Consider the following 17,274-nt stretch of genomic DNA (forward strand, 5'->3'; position numbering starts at 1 on the left):
GAATTATCTCCTATTCAGAAGTAGGCCAGTAAGTGTTTTTTTTTTTTCTCCCCCCTTTTAAGTAGGATAGTTTGTCCTGCAGCCAGTCAACCTTTGCTGTGGTCTTTTCAGCTCATAAACTCAGCAAGACTGGATTGGATCAATACTTGGATGGGAGACTTCCAGGGAAAATCCAGGTGCAGCGGGAAGTGATGCGGGTGATTGATTAGGTGGCATTCTTCCCTTTGAGCTTCTGACTTTTTGTGCTTATTAAAGGAACATTGCCAATTTGAACATTGCGTCATCTGAAAAATTTGTACTTATTAATCTAATGTAAGATTTCTATAAATGAAACACTAGAGAGAAATATTTGTCCTCTATTTTTCCCAGTGTTTTAGTTTTTGCCAGCACTCTATATATCATCCTTGCCTTGGTTTTGTTGCTGGTCAGTTGCACTTCCCATCTCATGCACTGGCCTGGGGACCAACTCATGTGCACACGCTACCCCAGGCTCTCCAAAAGGATGTTCACTACTAACCGCAACAGCAGGCAGATAGCAGGCAGGCATGTACTCACAGATGGGGAGAGAGGGCTGGAGAGTTGGCCCAGGTAAGTTTGATGTTGCTCTCAGGCCTTCTTAAGAGTCTTCTAAATGTGAATAGCGGAGCAAAAAAACCTTGCTTGTTTTTTGTTTTGTTTTGAAGCAGGTGCTCTATTAAAAAAACTGGATTCTTTTAAATCAAATTTTTTAAAAATTCAAGCTAAGTATTCATTAAAGAATTTTTAAATTGAACTCTTTTTGCTCCTTTATGATGTATAAAGGAGGCTGAAAAGTGCATGTTCAAAAGAGTTTGTTCTGCTTGTCTTTCTGGATTTTTCTAAAGGTAAGCATCAAGTTTGGGTCTTCCCAGGTTCTTGCTGGAGGATCTCTGGGGGGTCCAAAGGATATTAATTGAGAGTTTTAACACCTAAATTGAAGAGCTGTGGTGTTGAATCTTTAACAAAGGCTTTCTTTATCTAAAATGTTCGTCATTGTGCCATTAAATAGGTGGTAGTAGCGTTAAACTCTGGTTTTGTTTCTGTCTCATAGAATCAGAGTTTAAGGGCAAAAGGGACCACCTGATCATCTAGTCTGACCTTCTGTATCTCACAGGCCGCCAGCCCTACCCAGCTCATGCACACTAAACACAACAACTGAAATGAGACCAAAGTATTGCAGCCCATAGGAGACTAGAACGTTATGAGCCATGGGCAGAGAATAGGAAGGACCCAGGTGCACTGATGCCTGTGGCCCCCAAGATGGCAGGGAAATGCTTAAGTGAGAGAGACCCAGAAAATGCTGGCAAGTGACCCGCACTTACACGCTGCAGAGGAAGGTGAAAACCCCCCAAGGTCACTGCCATTCTTTCCTGACCCCACATTTGGTGATCAGATGGACCTTGAGCATGTGAACAAGAATCAGCCAGCCAAGTAGCTGAGAGAGAATGCTTAGTGCCACCTTAGAGCCCTGGCCACCCCTCAAATGTCCTATCTCCAGCTATGGCCATCTCTGATGTGTCAAAGGAAAAAGATTTAAAAAAAAACAAAAACCCTGCCAGAATACATGCAGGGAGGAGAAGCCTTCCTGTCCCCTGCCAGTGGCTGGCTGAAACCCTGAAGTGTGAGCTTTTTAGGAATGTAAAACATAAACCAAATGTGAGCCTTGGGGCTGTTGAGCCCTGCCCCCACCATCAAAAGTAACCCCGATCATACAATTGCACTGATAAATTTGTCCAAATCAGCCTTAAAATCCCTTCCCCTTCTCTACTTTCGCTCCAGGCTCTTGTGGTGGTGTCACGTCACTAGTTCTCCAGTCACTAGAGAGCTTTCCAGGCTGGACCAGACCTGAATTTCTATCATAAACCCAGAGAGGGTTCCTGCCTTTTGTACTTCTGAAAAAAATCTTCAAGACCTCTGTAAATCAGAGAAAATGAAAGAAACCAACCTTTTTTTTTTTTTTTTTTTTTTTCCTTTTTGCAGGTCATGGTTAAAGAGCCCAAAATGCATTTAATGAATAAGGCTGTTAGTCTTGGTGCTATGGTGAAAGTACAGACTTGGTGACATTCTGCCAATTCAAAATTGTACAAAACAGCTACAGTGCACAGCTGCCCAAGGAATTGTATAAAGGTTATTATACCCATTTTACAGATAGCCACCAGATGAAATTCATGCAGCATCTGTGCATTCAGGAATGGATAGGACTCGAGGCTGCTTTTAAACTAGCTTCACAATAAGCAGCAGTTGTTTCACCACAGAAGTGTTGCATTTCAGTACTGTGAGGGTTGCGCCTTGATGAAAGGCGCTATGTAAGTCCATGTCCGCACTGAAGCATGAATTGTTAGTGTACACAGTTTTTCCAGTAGGGAATTTCCAAGAGCAGATAAAGCCCTAACCCCCAGCTGCTTTCTTATATTCCTTCCCCAGGTGTCGGCTGTGCCACAGAGCTCAGGCAGTCATGGCCCTGCTATAGCGACCGTCCATAGTGGACATCATCACACTACACCAGTGCAGCCTCATGGAAGCCAGGTGGTGCAGAGTCATGCTCACCCGACCCCTCCAGCAGCACCAGTGCAGGGGCAGCAGCAGTTCCAGAGGCTTAAGGTAACACCAAGCTCGAACTGATCATTCTGTAAAATGGGTGTTTTGAAGGGCAGCATCTGCTTAATTGGTGGTAGTTTCATCTGCACAGGTATCTGATCTAACTGGATGAGATATCTCAGGTAATAGTTGCTGATTTTGTAATAATGTTTTTGTAATGAAGGACGGTTAGGCTAGATATATGGACGGCTTGGTGGGAGTTGGAACTTGGCCTTTGGCATGGTGTTCAGAACAAACCCAAGGAGTCTGGCATAAGCATTATGTGTAGGTAATACAGAGTCCCATGTAGTCTGTGCTGTACCAATGTTCATCAGCAAAACCCCTGACTTCTGTGACCTGGTAAACTCTGTGGTGAGCTTCAGTTTTTGTAGCAGCCTAAATGAATGGAAAAATCACATTTTATTGAATGTCAAAAGTAAGTATTGAAGTACTGTATATTCATTCAATAAAATCTTTAAAAGCTATCTAATTCTGTTTGTGTTATGCTGCTGCAGAGCAGGCAGCAGTTTCTGAGGCTTGTGCCAGAAGTTTGGGGGTAATCTGGGGCGCTTGGCTATTGCATATGTAATACCAGTCTCCCAGAAGAGCCAGTTGGACTGCCTGTTAAAAGCTTTCCTGATGAGCCACAGAAGCCTGGAATTCATGACTTGAAAGCTGGCCCTATACACTGTTAATATTTCAGTATGAAGAAGGGGATTTAGACGGTGTAAGCCAAAGACTCCCCCTCCTGCCTCCATTAATGCATTTTCTTTTCAAATGCTGTAGCAAAATAATGAAATCTGGAATTCTAATCAACAGGTTTGGGGAGGAAAGAAGGTGGGCGAAGGAGCTCTGATGCAGAGCCCATATGTGAAAGGGTTAAACTACCACAGCATCTAGAGGCTTTTCTGAATGTTTCCTGAAAATGTTGCTTTGCGTGGGTGGGTGTTGCGGAGATGCTTGGGAGTGAGCAAGGCTCTGTTCTTACACTGTTAGCAATAAATTCCCTTAACCCCCTTTCCCCACCAAAAATAACACATTGAAGTGGTTAAATTCAGATCAGCTGTAGTAAGCACACATGTATATGATTCTATGTCTATTTCTTACTCCTCTCTTTTGGAAAACATATTGAAGTGTCTTTCGTTGCTCCCACATTTTAAAACAGTAAACAGAGCAATAGAGTGCTTACTTTCCAGGGGACCTACTTTCCCAGAGTCTGCTCCTTTTGAAATCAATGGCAAAACCTCTGATGGTTCAAGATCAGACTTTAGATGAATATGGATTAAAAACTCTTTTAATTAGCTTTTTAATTAACTTCAGTATTTCCCATACAATAAAACAGGAACAACTCCGTGACAGTCTCAGATATTATTCCAGAAGGCTTCTATTGCATTTAGAGCTTTCATACCTCCAGACAATCTGGTAATGAGCAAAGTGGGGGATGGATGGCTCCTGAGGTATATTCATTTGTAGCCTGACTTTCAGACATAAGAAGCAGCCAGAATTCTGACTGAGGGCTCTGGTTGCTCAGACAGCACCTCCTGAAAATCAGACGTAGGGATATGGACCATTCATAAATAGAAACTAAGTTTCCACATGGCATTCTTGCTGTTTGAGATACATCAGAGTTAACATCCACAGTTAGCGTTTCCAAATCCTTATGAGCCAAATTGAAATGTCTGGCTCTTGAGTTTAAAAAAAAAAAAAAGAAATGCAAGTGTGTACCTGGCAGCACTAATACATGGAATTTCCTCCTAGGGTCCCCCACCATGTTTATTTTTAGACTTCAATAATAATTTCCACAAAAAATGTAGGAAAAATAATGCGTGCCCAGCTCTGAGTTTTTACTAACAATCACCCCAGCCACTGATGAAATGATTACTTTGAAGTGTGTTCACTGGAACTATTTCTGCTGATTCATACATTGCATCATCACAGAAAAATACCAGCAATAGAATGTGGCTGTGTCAAATGGTCAGGTAGCACTGATTATAAACTAGCCAATGTTATGATCAGGCTGCTACCTAATTGCTTACTCTTAGTGGTTTACTGTAGGCAGGTGCCTTTCCAAATGTGTGTTCATGCGCAAGAGTGGTCACCCACTTTTCTCTGAGGTATATTTTTAGCTCCTTTATTTTGCTCACAGGTGGAGGATGCGCTGTCCTACCTTGACCAGGTGAAGCTGCAGTTTGGTAGTCAGCCTCAGGTCTACAATGATTTCCTGGACATAATGAAGGAATTTAAGTCTCAAAGGTAACAACTTATGTTCTGCTTTCCTCATATTAGACAGAGAATGTGCGTGCTCGCGCATGTGTGTTTGGGAGATGTGGGCAAGAGATGGTTAGCACTTTCCACTTTGGAGATTATCCATCTCTTGGTAATCTCTAGAGTCCTCTTCCTCCTGTTTGCTCCATCCATGCTGCTGGTTGGAAAGTGCTGGGAAGTGCAGTGTTGATCAGTATTTTCCATTCTGGAGCCCAAGCAGGTCTCTTCATTTGTGCCAAATCTCTGCTTAGAGAGTGGGAGTTCACAGGTTCAGTCCTTACAGCTGATTCATTTGGTTGTCTGCTTGCCAGTAGCTGCAGAGCGGTCAGACTTGTGACCAAATCACATTGAGTTAGTGTTATTTGGACAAATAAAATTGCTCTTACGTTACAGTCAAGTTAAATAATACATGAGTAAGAATCAGTTTTGTCTGGTTTCCTGGCTTTGTCGCAGGCTAACGATGGCTAGATAAAAATTTGAGTGGCAAGTAAAGTTCCGTTGTGTGGGGTTCCTGGTTTGCCAATGAGAGCCCTTTGCAAGATCTGTGACCTTTCTATCTTCTTGTTTCTTTTCAGTATTGACACTCCAGGGGTGATCAGCCGCGTGTCTCAGCTCTTCAAAGGTCACCCTGACTTGATCATGGGCTTCAATACCTTCTTGCCACCTGGCTACAAAATTGAGGTGCAGACTAACGATATGGTGAATGTGACAACACCAGGGCAGGTTCACCAGATCCCCACACATGGCCTCCAGCCGCAGCCACAGCCGCAGCCTCAGCATCAATCCCAGCCTTCAGCACAGTCAACCCCAACCCCAGCACAGCCTGCACCACAGCCACCACCTGCCAAAATCAGCAAGGTGAGAGACTTTGGATACCACAGGCAGAGTGAAACACCTAGTCCCTCTTCAGAAATGGTAGGGAATTAAAGATTGCAAAAGGCTTAACATTTCATCAAAGGAAATGTAAAAACTGAAATATCTGTAAAATCACTTTTGCAACTTTTTCACATCATGAAAACGACAGTAAACATGTACCAGTTTGGCTCCGCAGCAGCAGCTGTGAGTGTGCATGTGAATGATGGGATGATCACTCATGGAGACCATCTCTGGAGAGCGGTCATACGGTGGTGATACGATATGAGTGTGAAAATAATCAGTCACTGAACTGCCAGCACAATGAAAAGGACCATATGTGAATATAAATGGTTCGACAGAATTGTTCAGGAAATTACTGACTTTGGAGAAGTCTTAGGATGTAAAGTAAATTTTAGATGGAATGTGAAGTGAGGATTTGGTCCAAAACTTCAGAAACTCCTTTTTTTAATTTTAGTTTTGGAGCAGGCAAATTCAGGTATGAAGTGGTGACTCTATTTTTGTTACTGTAGCATCTCAAAACCCTAGTTTGTGCTCCTTGCCTAAATAGTCTCTTTGGCTCCAGCTTAGTTTCCTTTCTTAAAAGCTTGTACTTTAAAACAAAAAAACAAAAAAACCTCACTAATTGGTTTGGAAATATTGCTTTGATTAAAAAATGAATTTGCTATCCAAAATCAATAAATTATTTCAAACCTTTCCATTGGAGTCTACCAAAGGAAATGCAAGCCAACGTTATACACTTTATTTGGGGGAAGAAAAATACCCAGAGTCTCTAGCAAAATGTGGTAGAGACCAATATCTGAGGATGGTCTGGTAGGCCCAGAATAAGTGCCTTTTTTAGTTAGCTCAGCTGCACTTGATATGGAGCCCTGATAAAGCATCAGATAAGTATTGAACAGCGAGGACTTCTTGATATTCCCCTACATTATTTTTGTTTTCTGCTAAGAAACAGAAACCTTGATGGAAGGGTTGTCAGCTGTATGAAACTCCCATGTAGAATTTCCCATTGTTATTTGCAGTGTTGTAGCTGTGTTGGTCCCCAGATATGAGAGAAACAAGATGGGTGAAATAATATCTTTTATTGGACCAACTTCTCCTGGTGGAAGAGACAAGCTTTTCAGCTTCACAGAGCTCTCTCATATGACCTGAGGAAGAGAACTCTATGAAGCTTGAAAGCTTGTCCCTTCCATCAACAGAAAGTGGTCCAATAAAAGATATCATCTCACTCACCTTTGTATCTGTCATGTAGAATTTTAACAGTTGGGGTAATTAACCACTGGAACAATTTGCCTTGGGACATGGTGGATTCTTCTTCTCTTGAAGTCTTTTTAATCAAGTTTGGGTGTCTTTCTAAACATGCACTCTAGCTCAACCAGAAATTATGGACTTAATGCAGGAATCACTGGTGAAATCCTATGTCCTGTGTTATGCAGGAAGCCAGACTAGATGACCATAACCTTTCCTTTCTCCAACGCTGGTAGCATGCAGCAGGATTCTCTGACAATTAATAGAACCTCAGAGTGATGAACTAATGGTAGTTCTCTTCTGCCTTTATATAAAAATGACACGCCCAAAATACATGAAGAGAACATTAAGGTTGGTTGGAAAGTCAAGCATTCAAAAGTTAAGAAATCTCAGATTTCAAGTCCCTGCTCCAAAGCGTGGAAGCCCTAGAGCGTCTCAATGAAATTGTTGTAAGCATTTGTTTTAGCATGGGCAAAACATGCTTTTCCTTGATCTCCTTCTCAGAACTAGCTGAACTAAAGTTTATACTGAAACTTTAGCCTGAGGCAGATGCCAGGCATAAGAAACTTGAGCTTGAAGAGTTAGTTTGGCAAAGTTATAAGCAACTGAAAACAAGGTCCTATAATGGGAGGTTTAGGGCAATCTTAGTCTCCAAAATACAGCTTTGATGCATATTGGAAGGCAGTGGAGGGTGAAGTATTTTCAGTTGCATTGAAAATTACTAGCTCCAGGTTGGCTCTAGACCCCTTTGTGATTTTATTGAGCCTCCTACTAAAGGATAGCGACCAAATTTTAAAATCCTAAATTTATTTTCATATTTGTTAGTGTTAGTTTTGTGACTTCTAACTGAATATTGGAAAAGGACAGTATCTTCAGATGCAATTGCCTGGCTTTATGAAGTACAGGATACCTTCATAATGGAGACAATAACTAGCCACCATGGAGCAATTTAAGTCTATGCAGTTTGGTTCCTGTTAATTTGAAAGATGAAGAGACAAAAATGGCTCAGCTAAAATCGAGTTGCTCTGTAATATCAAAATATGTTTCCTCACTACTTGAAAGGTGAGGTCTTTCTCTGTTTTACCAAGCGTGCTTTGTATCAGCTCTTTAGATGATTGTCACATCCTAAGTTAGTTTTCCTTTGTTTTAGTTATATGTATTCATTCAGTACATCCATTAATATTCAGAATCCGTTTTTGAAAATAAAAATAAAATTCCGTCCAGGATCAACCATTAGGAAATTTTCTTGTGTGGGTGAGCTGCTTATTGTGAAGATAGACAACGTTCACTTAGTTTTGTTCCTCTTCCATTTCCATCAGTGTAAAAAAAAATTTGCTGTAACACTCCCAGCTGTGGAGTTAAGAACACCAATGAGAAATGAGCATGCCACAAATCCCAGTGCTAAAACATATGGGTGGGGCTATTTCACTGGGCATTAGTATCATCAAGGTATGTCCAGCCTACTCAGCCTCTCCATTGGTCAAATCAAAGTATCTTGGGTAGACTGAGAGCTTCCATCTCACAGAGGTACCCCGTGCATGATGCTTTGCTGTTGGCATCAGTTGTGGGAACATCTCCTCCCCCCGCTGAGTTATTGTGTGCGACTGATTTTGTTGAGTTCTAATACTTCTTGTTCTCTTCCTAGGATTTGATCTGAATGAAATAAACTACTGCAACGCAAATCTCTAAGACAAAACTAAGTGTCCCTTTTCTTCTCAGCCATCACAATTGCAGGCACATACGCCAGCCAGCCAGCAGACTCCCCCAATTCCTCCATATGCATCACCGCGCTCTCCACCTGTGCAGCCTCATACACCTGTGACAATCTCTCTTGGAACCACACCATCCCTGCAGAACAATCAGCCGGTTGAGTTTAATCATGCCATCAACTATGTCAACAAGATCAAGAATCGGTTCCAGGGACAACCAGACATCTATAAGGCCTTCCTGGAGATCCTCCACACTTATCAGGTTAGTGGAACACTGTATACATGCACTACCCATGCAGGTGCTTTTGAGTATGTATAAATATGTGTGTCATGCCTTACCATAGAAAATTAACTTACACCTGTATTGTGTATTTGAAGGGGCTATGCGGAAGATTGACATACTTGGGGATTTCAAGTAGTAAACAATCAGCTGGGGGTGGGGGGCGGAACTTGTGTATTTCAAACCAGTTTAACTTTGCATGACTTAACAGTGCCAAATCAGCATTTGTCTGTAGTTGCAATTATCTGAAATAGTGGGCAGTATTTTTAAACGCAAATGTATGAACCTGGGACGTAGAGGGGTGATGCATATAATGCATCTACATATAGTAATGTGAAGGAGAGAGAACAAGCTATTCGGCATTGGTACCCTGTCAGTTGATGTTTGTCCCCTGAGCATTTGGAGTGACTCTGTTTTCAGAAGAGCTGCCAGCCACCATCTTCAATTTTTCTTTCGGTTGCTGATTTTCCAGTTAGCAATACAGGAGCAACAAACATAAACTCAGCTCAGGGATGAATGTTTTGAGTTGCATTAAGTATTGTTCCCTAGAGAAAGAAAAGCAGAAACTAGGAAAGGCAGTTGTAATGGTTCTTGTTTCCTTTGCTCTCACACATCCCTGTTCCTGTGACAGAAAGAGCAGCGGAATGCCAAGGAGGCAGGTGGTAACTACACACCAGCTTTGACAGAGCAGGAGGTGTATGCACAGGTCGCGCGCCTCTTCAAGAACCAGGAGGATTTACTCTCTGAGTTTGGGCAGTTCCTGCCAGATGCTAACAGCTCTGTGGTGAGTTCAACCCCACTAATTAGTTGGTAGAAAGCTGGCTATGCAAGAAAACTGAGTTCAGAAAAGTACACTGCTTTCCTGTTTGCTAAATGTGTTTTCAAACAGTCTTTCACTGCACATGGGGAAAAGAGGGCAGGGAATACAGCCTCTGTTGACAAATCTTTAAATGTGACTCCTGTGCCTCAAAGATCTGTTCTAGGACTATAATCACTGCTGTAAAATGCACTGGTCAGCTAGAGCTAAGGTGACGGGGTTTCACATGCACCTTTGCCCCAGCACCAGAAGCTCACATCACTAATAGTCTTGTGGTTTTTTTTTAAAATAAGCTGTTAAGCAAGACAACTGCAGAGAAAGTGGAGTCGGTAAGAAATGACCATGGTGGAACAATCAAGAAACCCCAGCTCAACAACAAGCAACAAAGACCCAACCAAAATGGCTGTCAAATCAGACGGCACTCAGGAACTGGAGCAACCCCACCAGTGAAGGTAAGAACATGCATAGTTCACAGCTTTTCTCGAGGAAGTAATGGTAATAAGTGAAAATTGAGGGCACAGAGTATAATGCACTTTACGTACTTGTTTATATTGAGGCTCACAGTCCAGGTTATGACTAGATTGAGGGTGAAGGAGACCTGCCCAGGCTTCTGGTTAGACCCTTTTAGGTCTGCCTTTAAGTGCAGGATTTAGTAGTATCCATACAAACAGGGCTAGAGACTTAGATGCAGCCTGTGTGAGCGTGGCAGTAGTTACCAGTGGAGAAAGAACAGTGCTTGGTTTCTTTTCCTATGTTGCTAGAGAATACACAGGGATATGTTTATTGATTATATTGTTTTATTTAATAAAGCAGCATTTGGAGAGAGTAGATAGGGGGAAGCCTCAGTAAATTTGACCAAGTGACAGGTTGTCTAAAAAGCTTGCAATGCTGTTCTCAAGGCATTTGGGGGAAGTAATAAAGGGGACTAGTAACCGTGTATCGCAGGGGTTGCATCAAATCAAAACTCAGTGCAGGTACATTGGACTCTTGTCTATTCTTCCCATGATAAAGGTAATTTGAGAGTTCTGATGAGTCTGTGTTCTGTTAGCCAGACCTTGCCTTTACAAGCTACCAGAGTTTCTGGGTGGATAAGGCTTTGCAATGAAACAGAAATGGCAAATTTCTCCAGTGATCCCAGACCTCTGCATTTTGCTTTGTAAAGGAAAGGAACAGCATCCATCTCTCTAGTAATTTAATCCCCCTTGCCTCCAGAATGACAGAGCAAATAACAATAACGGTCAGCTTCCAGCAATCCTCTGAGAATGAGATGTGCATCTGTGGGAGGGAGGGATCCTTGAAGACCCTGGGAACAAATAAAAGAAGAGAGCAAAGAAATGCAGAAACTATGGGGAGGTGCAAGATTGGAGTAGGTGGGAGAGATTCTGGCAGAAATCAAAAGGAGTTTGTCTTCATTGTTGTTAAGTACAGAACTAACATATTGAGGTGTATTCTGTGCAATGACTGTTGCACGTGACTTGATGATTAAACATTATTTGAAGTTTTGCTGTTAGTGAAAAATAAAGCCTCCCCGCCCATCAAATAGGAATGTGGGGAAAGCAATTATGCAAAGTCCAGGGGAAACAAAGAGGGAAGCAAAGTAAATATTTTAATTTTGGGGTACCAGTAGAAACTCAAATATAATTCTCCTCCTAAAAACTTGATGTTGACTGCTCTATTTGAAAGTATAGTACATTCTCGCTATAACAAACCTGTTAAGATCCAAGCCTTTTGTTCGTTAGCAGGGGTTTGTTATAGCAAAAAGACCATCAAAACGAATGCGGGGCTGGGGCTCCGGGCTTTCAGCCCCAAGTGGTGAGGCTGCGACTCTGGATTTCAGCTGCGGGAGAGGGGAGGTGGGGTAGGGGTCCACTCCTTAGTTTCTGCCCTTGGGCTCAACATATGAGGCTGGATACAAATTGTGCAGGCATGTGCAAATTTTTTTTTTTTTTTTTTAAACACAGTACAGTATTGTACTGTACTTAGGCTCCAGGAACCAGGTTCGTGATAGCCAAAGGTTCGTTATAATGAAGGGCATTATAGCAACAGTGTACTGTACATGGGGTGTCAGGGAAGTTGAAACACATGCCCTGGCATGATAGATGTGCAAAACATTATTGCATATTTTAATCCCTCTTTTATGGTTTTACTTTTGCTTTTTGCAGAAGAAACCAAAGCTGCTTGGTTTAAAGGACCAGTCATTGGCAGAAGCCAGCAAACATGGGGTGGGGACAGAATCTCTGTTCTTTGAGAAGGTGAGTGATGAAATTCTGAATAGACAGTTTTGCACATCTGATTCATGCTCAGAGCAAATTGGTTTTCCAATGTGAGTATACACAGCAAAGTCTGTGGCGTTCTCTCCAGAATGAGATTTCTGTCATCTTTTAACTAGGTGTGCCATCAGCTGGTCTTTACATCTGATATATATTCATTTTTAAAAATTCTGTGCATGTCCCTGCCCGTAAAGTCCATCTCTGGCTCTTCAGCTGCCTTTGATCCACAGTTTTGTCCCCTCTGGGCAGGTAGAGTTGGCAGCAGAGCCTAACTGTCAGGGGTTGTGACTGCCAATTCTCATGGAAGACAAAAATCTGCAAGAAAAGGCATCTTTGTTCATAGTTCACATTTATCTCCCGTCACTCCAGGCCCCCTATGCTACTGGTGACATGACTGGCCTACCTTGTTGTGTTGGCACTGTCACTCTTTCCATTTCCTTCCCCTGTCCAACTGCATGAAGTGAGGGAACTTGGCTTAAATGAGTCGGTCGCATTGTAAGCTACATTTTCTCGAGTGGTAACATACCATGTTGTGCAGTTGTTACCTATTTCTTGCCACATCTCCTGGCCACACAGACTAGACTGAGGCAGGTAGGCAGTATGGGATGTCTCCAAGTAGTCCCTTGTCCTCTTCCCTGATGTGTCCACAATTTTCTCTCTCCTCCATTGCATGGAGCATGTAACCCCAGGTAAATGGTCATTTTAACTATATATCCATGTGCTAGTGACACCATCCTGGTCCCTGGGACATGGCACAGTTTTCAGGCCAGGTAGTGGTAACCAAAAGCCCATATGTTGCTTGGAAAACACTGAGGTGTTAACCTGAGTAAATGAAGAAATCTTTGCAGTAGAGTCTGAATCACAATGATAAATAACCTGATGATGCTACTGCTGTATTTGATGTGTAGATGCAAATAGTTTTCATGTGGGAAGGTAATGGTGTTCTAAAGAATCTGATTCAGCTGTGTCTGACTGAGAAGAGGAGGGTTACAAACACCACTTTGTGGTGATAATGCAATCTGAAAAGTCAGTTGTAACTATTGTAGTATGGATTACTATTTGTTAGGCTCCAGTGAATTGTTCTGTTGCCTGGACTTGCAGTTTGCCCTAGTGGGTAGAGGATTACCTGTGTGACGTGTCTGTTTCTAGAAACAGAACAGCAGACAGCTGTTGTAGTCCCTGCTTGCAGTGTTCTGAGTTTTGACTGAGACTCTTCTCAGTGGTCGTCCCATATTTTACTCTTCTCCTTATGGGTGGACACAAACATCTTGATTGCTTACCTCTTTGGAGTGTAGGAGGGTGTCCACTAGGAGAATGGCATCCTTGGATCAGTCGTCATTCTTGCCTCATGGTCTGCGCAAGTGAGAACCAGAGATCCAGTTTAACTTATGTTCTGTTCTATTCTACAAAGGTTCTTATACCTTACCTGTTCACAGTAGTAGTGCATGGGCAGGGGAAATGTATTTAAATGCAATTGCATAAAACTCCCAAGTCTAAAAGAGAGTGTCTGTCTGATTCTGGCTGTGAGTAACCTCATTTGTTCAGGATTGCACCTGAGAGCACAGTATTGAGTCTAGGTTGCACTCATTCTGAACTCTGTATTGACTGTTTTCTTCCTCTTATATATATGTAAGGTCCGCAAGGCTCTGCGTAGCACGGAGGCGTATGAAAATTTTCTTCGCTGCCTGGTTATTTTTAATCAGGAGGTGATCTCCCGGGCTGAGCTTGTGCAGCTAGTTTCTCCATTCTTGGGGTAAGTGGAGGATGGGCAAATCCATTTCTGTATGTGGTCAGAGCTTGGAGGTTGGTGGTGATATTGGATCTAGTCTGTTTTTGTTCGGGTGCTGGGAAGGAAATGCTGACTTGCATGGCCATTTAAAGAAAGAGAACATTCAATTGGTTCTGTTGCCCAGCATTCCAAAGCTTCAATAGTTTGACTGGGCGTCTGATTTCCTGAGCTACCTGCAGCACAAAGGGTGTACACCAGAGATGGAACATTAGTGTTGACTAGTTTATCTGTGTGCCCTGCTGCTTGGTTAGTTTTTTTCACAAAATAACTGGTAGGGAGTTGCCCTTACAACAGTGAGCTAATACCAGTTCACCTCTGAGATCCAAATATGTCACCTCTGAGGTTCGTGTCACCTCCAGCCCTGCCTGAACACTTTGTATTATGAATGTAGGTTGCAAGGTGCCACATGCTATTAGCAGGCCTATAAGATAAAAGGAACACTAATTGCACTTCGAGATCCTTTATAAGTATTTTATAAATTCAAAGTGCATTAGATTTTAGATTCTTCTCTTTGGCTGTCCTTCATCGAAGCAAAAGAACAGCCATTCTTATTCTGTTTTTTCTTGCACATTGTCACCTGATTTGATGACTGCCCTTTTCCCTTCCTGGTGAAATGCCTGAAAGAGGCAGCTTTGTGGCTTCCTAGAGACTCCAAGGAATGAAATGGCAGCAGAGAGGAGTGCAGAAGTGGTGCTGTTATTACTGGGAGCCTCTTCAGAAGGTCAAACAATGGTGTCCTAGCAGCCTCTTGCTTTGCGATTGTGAAATATTTCTCCCAGTAAATATAGTAATTTTGTCCTAACTTTATGATACAGAACATACCCATCTAGTTCAGTCCCCAGTCTTGTTATCAATGGTTCACAATCAAGCTGCAAGAGATATTGAGAGAGGTCCCACAGGTATCTGTCCTGGATCCGGTTCTATTCAGTATCTTCATAAATGATTTGGTGAATGGCAGAGAGTGCACACTTATAAAGTTTGTGGAAGATACCAACTGGGAGAGGTTGCGAGCTTTTTTGAGGACAGGATTAGACTTCAAAATGATCTTGACAAACTGGAGAAGTGGTTAGAAATAAACAGGATGAAATTTAATAAAAACAAATGCAAAGTACTACGCTTCGGAAGAAATAATCAATTGCACAAATATAAAATGGGAAAGGACTGCTTAGGAAGGAGTACTCTCTGAGTATGCTTTTCCAACCAGTTGTGCACCCACCTTTTACTAGGTTTATCTAAGCTGTGTTTCCCTAGTGTGTTTATGAGAAGGTCATGTGTGACAGTATGAAAAGCTTTACTAAAGTCAAGTTACATCACATCTACTGCTTTCCCTCCCCCCCCCCCCCCTCCACAAGGCTTGTTACCCTGTCAAAGGAGGATATTAAGTGTGTCTGACATGATTTGTTCTTGACAAATCCATGTTGACTGTTATTTATTACCTTCTTTTCTTCTAGGTACTTACAAATTGATTGTTTGATTTGCTCCATTATCTTTCTGGGGACAGATGTTAAGATGACTTGTCTGTAATTCCTTGGATTGTCCTTATTCCACTTTTTACAGATAGTTACTATATTTACCCTTTTTGAGCCCTCTGGGATCTCACCTGTCCTCCATGAGTTCTCAAGGATAATCACTAATGGCTCAGAGATCTCTTCAGCCAGTTCCTTAAGTATTCTAGGATGTATTTCATCAGGCCCTGGTCACTTGAGGACCTCTAACTTGTCTAAGTAATTTTAAATTTTTCTTTTCCTATTTTAGCCTCAGATCCTCGCCCATTTATACTGACGTTCATTGTGTTAGTTGTCCAAGCACTGCTAACTTTTCTGGTGATAACTAAAATGAAAAAGGCATTTAACACTTCAGCCATTGCTGTGTTTTCTGTTAGTGTATTTCCCTCCTCATTAAGTTAATGTGCCTGTTTTTGGTCGTCCTCTTGCTTCTAACACATTTGTAAAATGTTTTCTTGTTACTCTTCATGCCTCTAGCTAGTTTAATCTTGTTTTGTGCCTTGGCCTTTCTAATTTTGTCCCTATGTGCTTGTGTGTGGTTTTTTTTTTATATTCATCCTTTGTAATTTGACTTAGTTTTTACTTTCTGCATGCTTTGTTTTGAGTTTCAGTATGTTGAAGATCTCCTGGTTAAGCCAGGGTGGTCTCTTACCATACATCCATCCTTTCCTATTCACTGGTATAGTTTGCTCTTGTACCCTTATAAGGTCTCTTTAAAAAAAACTGCCAGTTCTCCTGAACTCTGTGAGACTTGCTTCCCACAGGATCTTACCTACCAGTTCTGTGAGTTTTCTAAAGTCTGCCTTCTTGAAGTCCATTGTCATAAACTCTTGTTTCATTATCACTTTCACCCAAGCTGCATCCACCTTCAAATTCTCAATCAGTTCCTCTCTTAGACTCAAATCTAGAATAGCCTCTCCTCTAGTCACTTTCTCCACCATCTGTAATAAAAAGTTGTCTCCAGTGCATTCCAAGAACTTGTTGGATAATCTGTGCCCTGCTGCATTATTTTCTCAACAGGTGGTTGGGTAGTTGAAGTCCACCATCACTACCAAGTCTTGTGTTTTGGATAATATTATTAGTTGTTAAAAAAGAAAAGAAAAGAAAAAGGCTTATCCACCTATTCTTCCTGGTTTGGTGGTCTATAGTGGACACCTACCATAACATCACCCTTGTTTTTCTTACCCCTTTTATCCTTACCCAGAGATTTTCAACAGGTTTGCCTCTCACTTCTATCTCATCCTCAGTGCAAGTGCATACATCTTTAATATACAAGGCAACCCCTTCTCCATTTTTCCCCCTGCTTGTCCTTTCTGAACAAGCTTATCTTTCTATACCAACGGTCCAGTCATGTGAATTATCCCACCAAGTTTCTATGATGCCAGTTATGTTGTAACTGTGATTATTCACTTTTAGTTTCTAATAAAGTCTTCAGAGAGTAAGATGATTTTTTCACAAGCAGAATCCACTTCAGTTACCAACATCTATGTGCTTGCATGTCAACTTGTATTTTCTAAATCTTCCACCTAATTGTGCAACACCAACTGAAGCTTTGGTGGTGTGAGGCTCACTCTTCAAAGGTGGAATTTTTCTTCAGTGGAGTCTGAGAATCCATGTTCAACTTCTTTACCCCTTTCCAGTCAGGAAAGTAATGATCTATTTTAAGGCTGAGTGCCCAGATGGGTGAGAAACCAGCCAACTGGCTTTCATATCTAACCTAAATGGTCAGAGATTTCAGTTTGAAAATGTTGTCAGAGTGCTCCTGGCAAGTCTTGCCTGCTCTGGGAGAAGCTGCAGACCCAGTTCCTCATATGAACACAGCCTTTGAGATGAGTGAGGATGAGGCAGAAGAAAAGTGTTTGATCTCAGACATCATGGCAACAGGCTCCCAGATGGGAAGGCATTTGCCACCAAAAAAAAAAAAAA

General features: G+C 41.9%; 1 protein-coding gene across 8 annotated transcripts in view; it reads left to right on the forward strand.

Moving 5' to 3' along the window:
- Positions 1-17,274, forward strand: part of SIN3A (SIN3 transcription regulator family member A) — a 67,604-nt gene that overhangs the window by 25,074 nt on the left and 25,256 nt on the right. For 6 of the 8 annotated variants that reach the window (XM_065559581.1, XM_065559582.1, XM_065559585.1 and 3 more), the window contains exons 3-10: positions 2,443-2,619; positions 4,742-4,848; positions 5,436-5,718; positions 8,698-8,949; positions 9,599-9,751; positions 10,078-10,236; positions 11,947-12,036; positions 13,689-13,807. In XM_065559581.1, the coding sequence (XP_065415653.1) occupies positions 2,443-2,619; positions 4,742-4,848; positions 5,436-5,718; positions 8,698-8,949; positions 9,599-9,751; positions 10,078-10,236; positions 11,947-12,036; positions 13,689-13,807 (1,340 nt within the window). Of the gene's footprint in view, positions 1-62; positions 589-2,442; positions 2,620-4,741; positions 4,849-5,435; positions 5,719-8,697; positions 8,950-9,598; positions 9,752-10,077; positions 10,237-11,946; positions 12,037-13,688; positions 13,808-17,274 lie in introns of all 8 variants that reach the window. The other 2 variants (XM_065559586.1, XM_065559584.1) reach the window with 2 other exon arrangements.

The sequence above is a fragment of the Chrysemys picta genome, chromosome 10 (genome assembly GCF_011386835.1).
Source record: "Chrysemys picta bellii isolate R12L10 chromosome 10, ASM1138683v2, whole genome shotgun sequence".
Lineage (NCBI taxonomy): Eukaryota > Metazoa > Chordata > Testudines > Emydidae > Chrysemys > Chrysemys picta.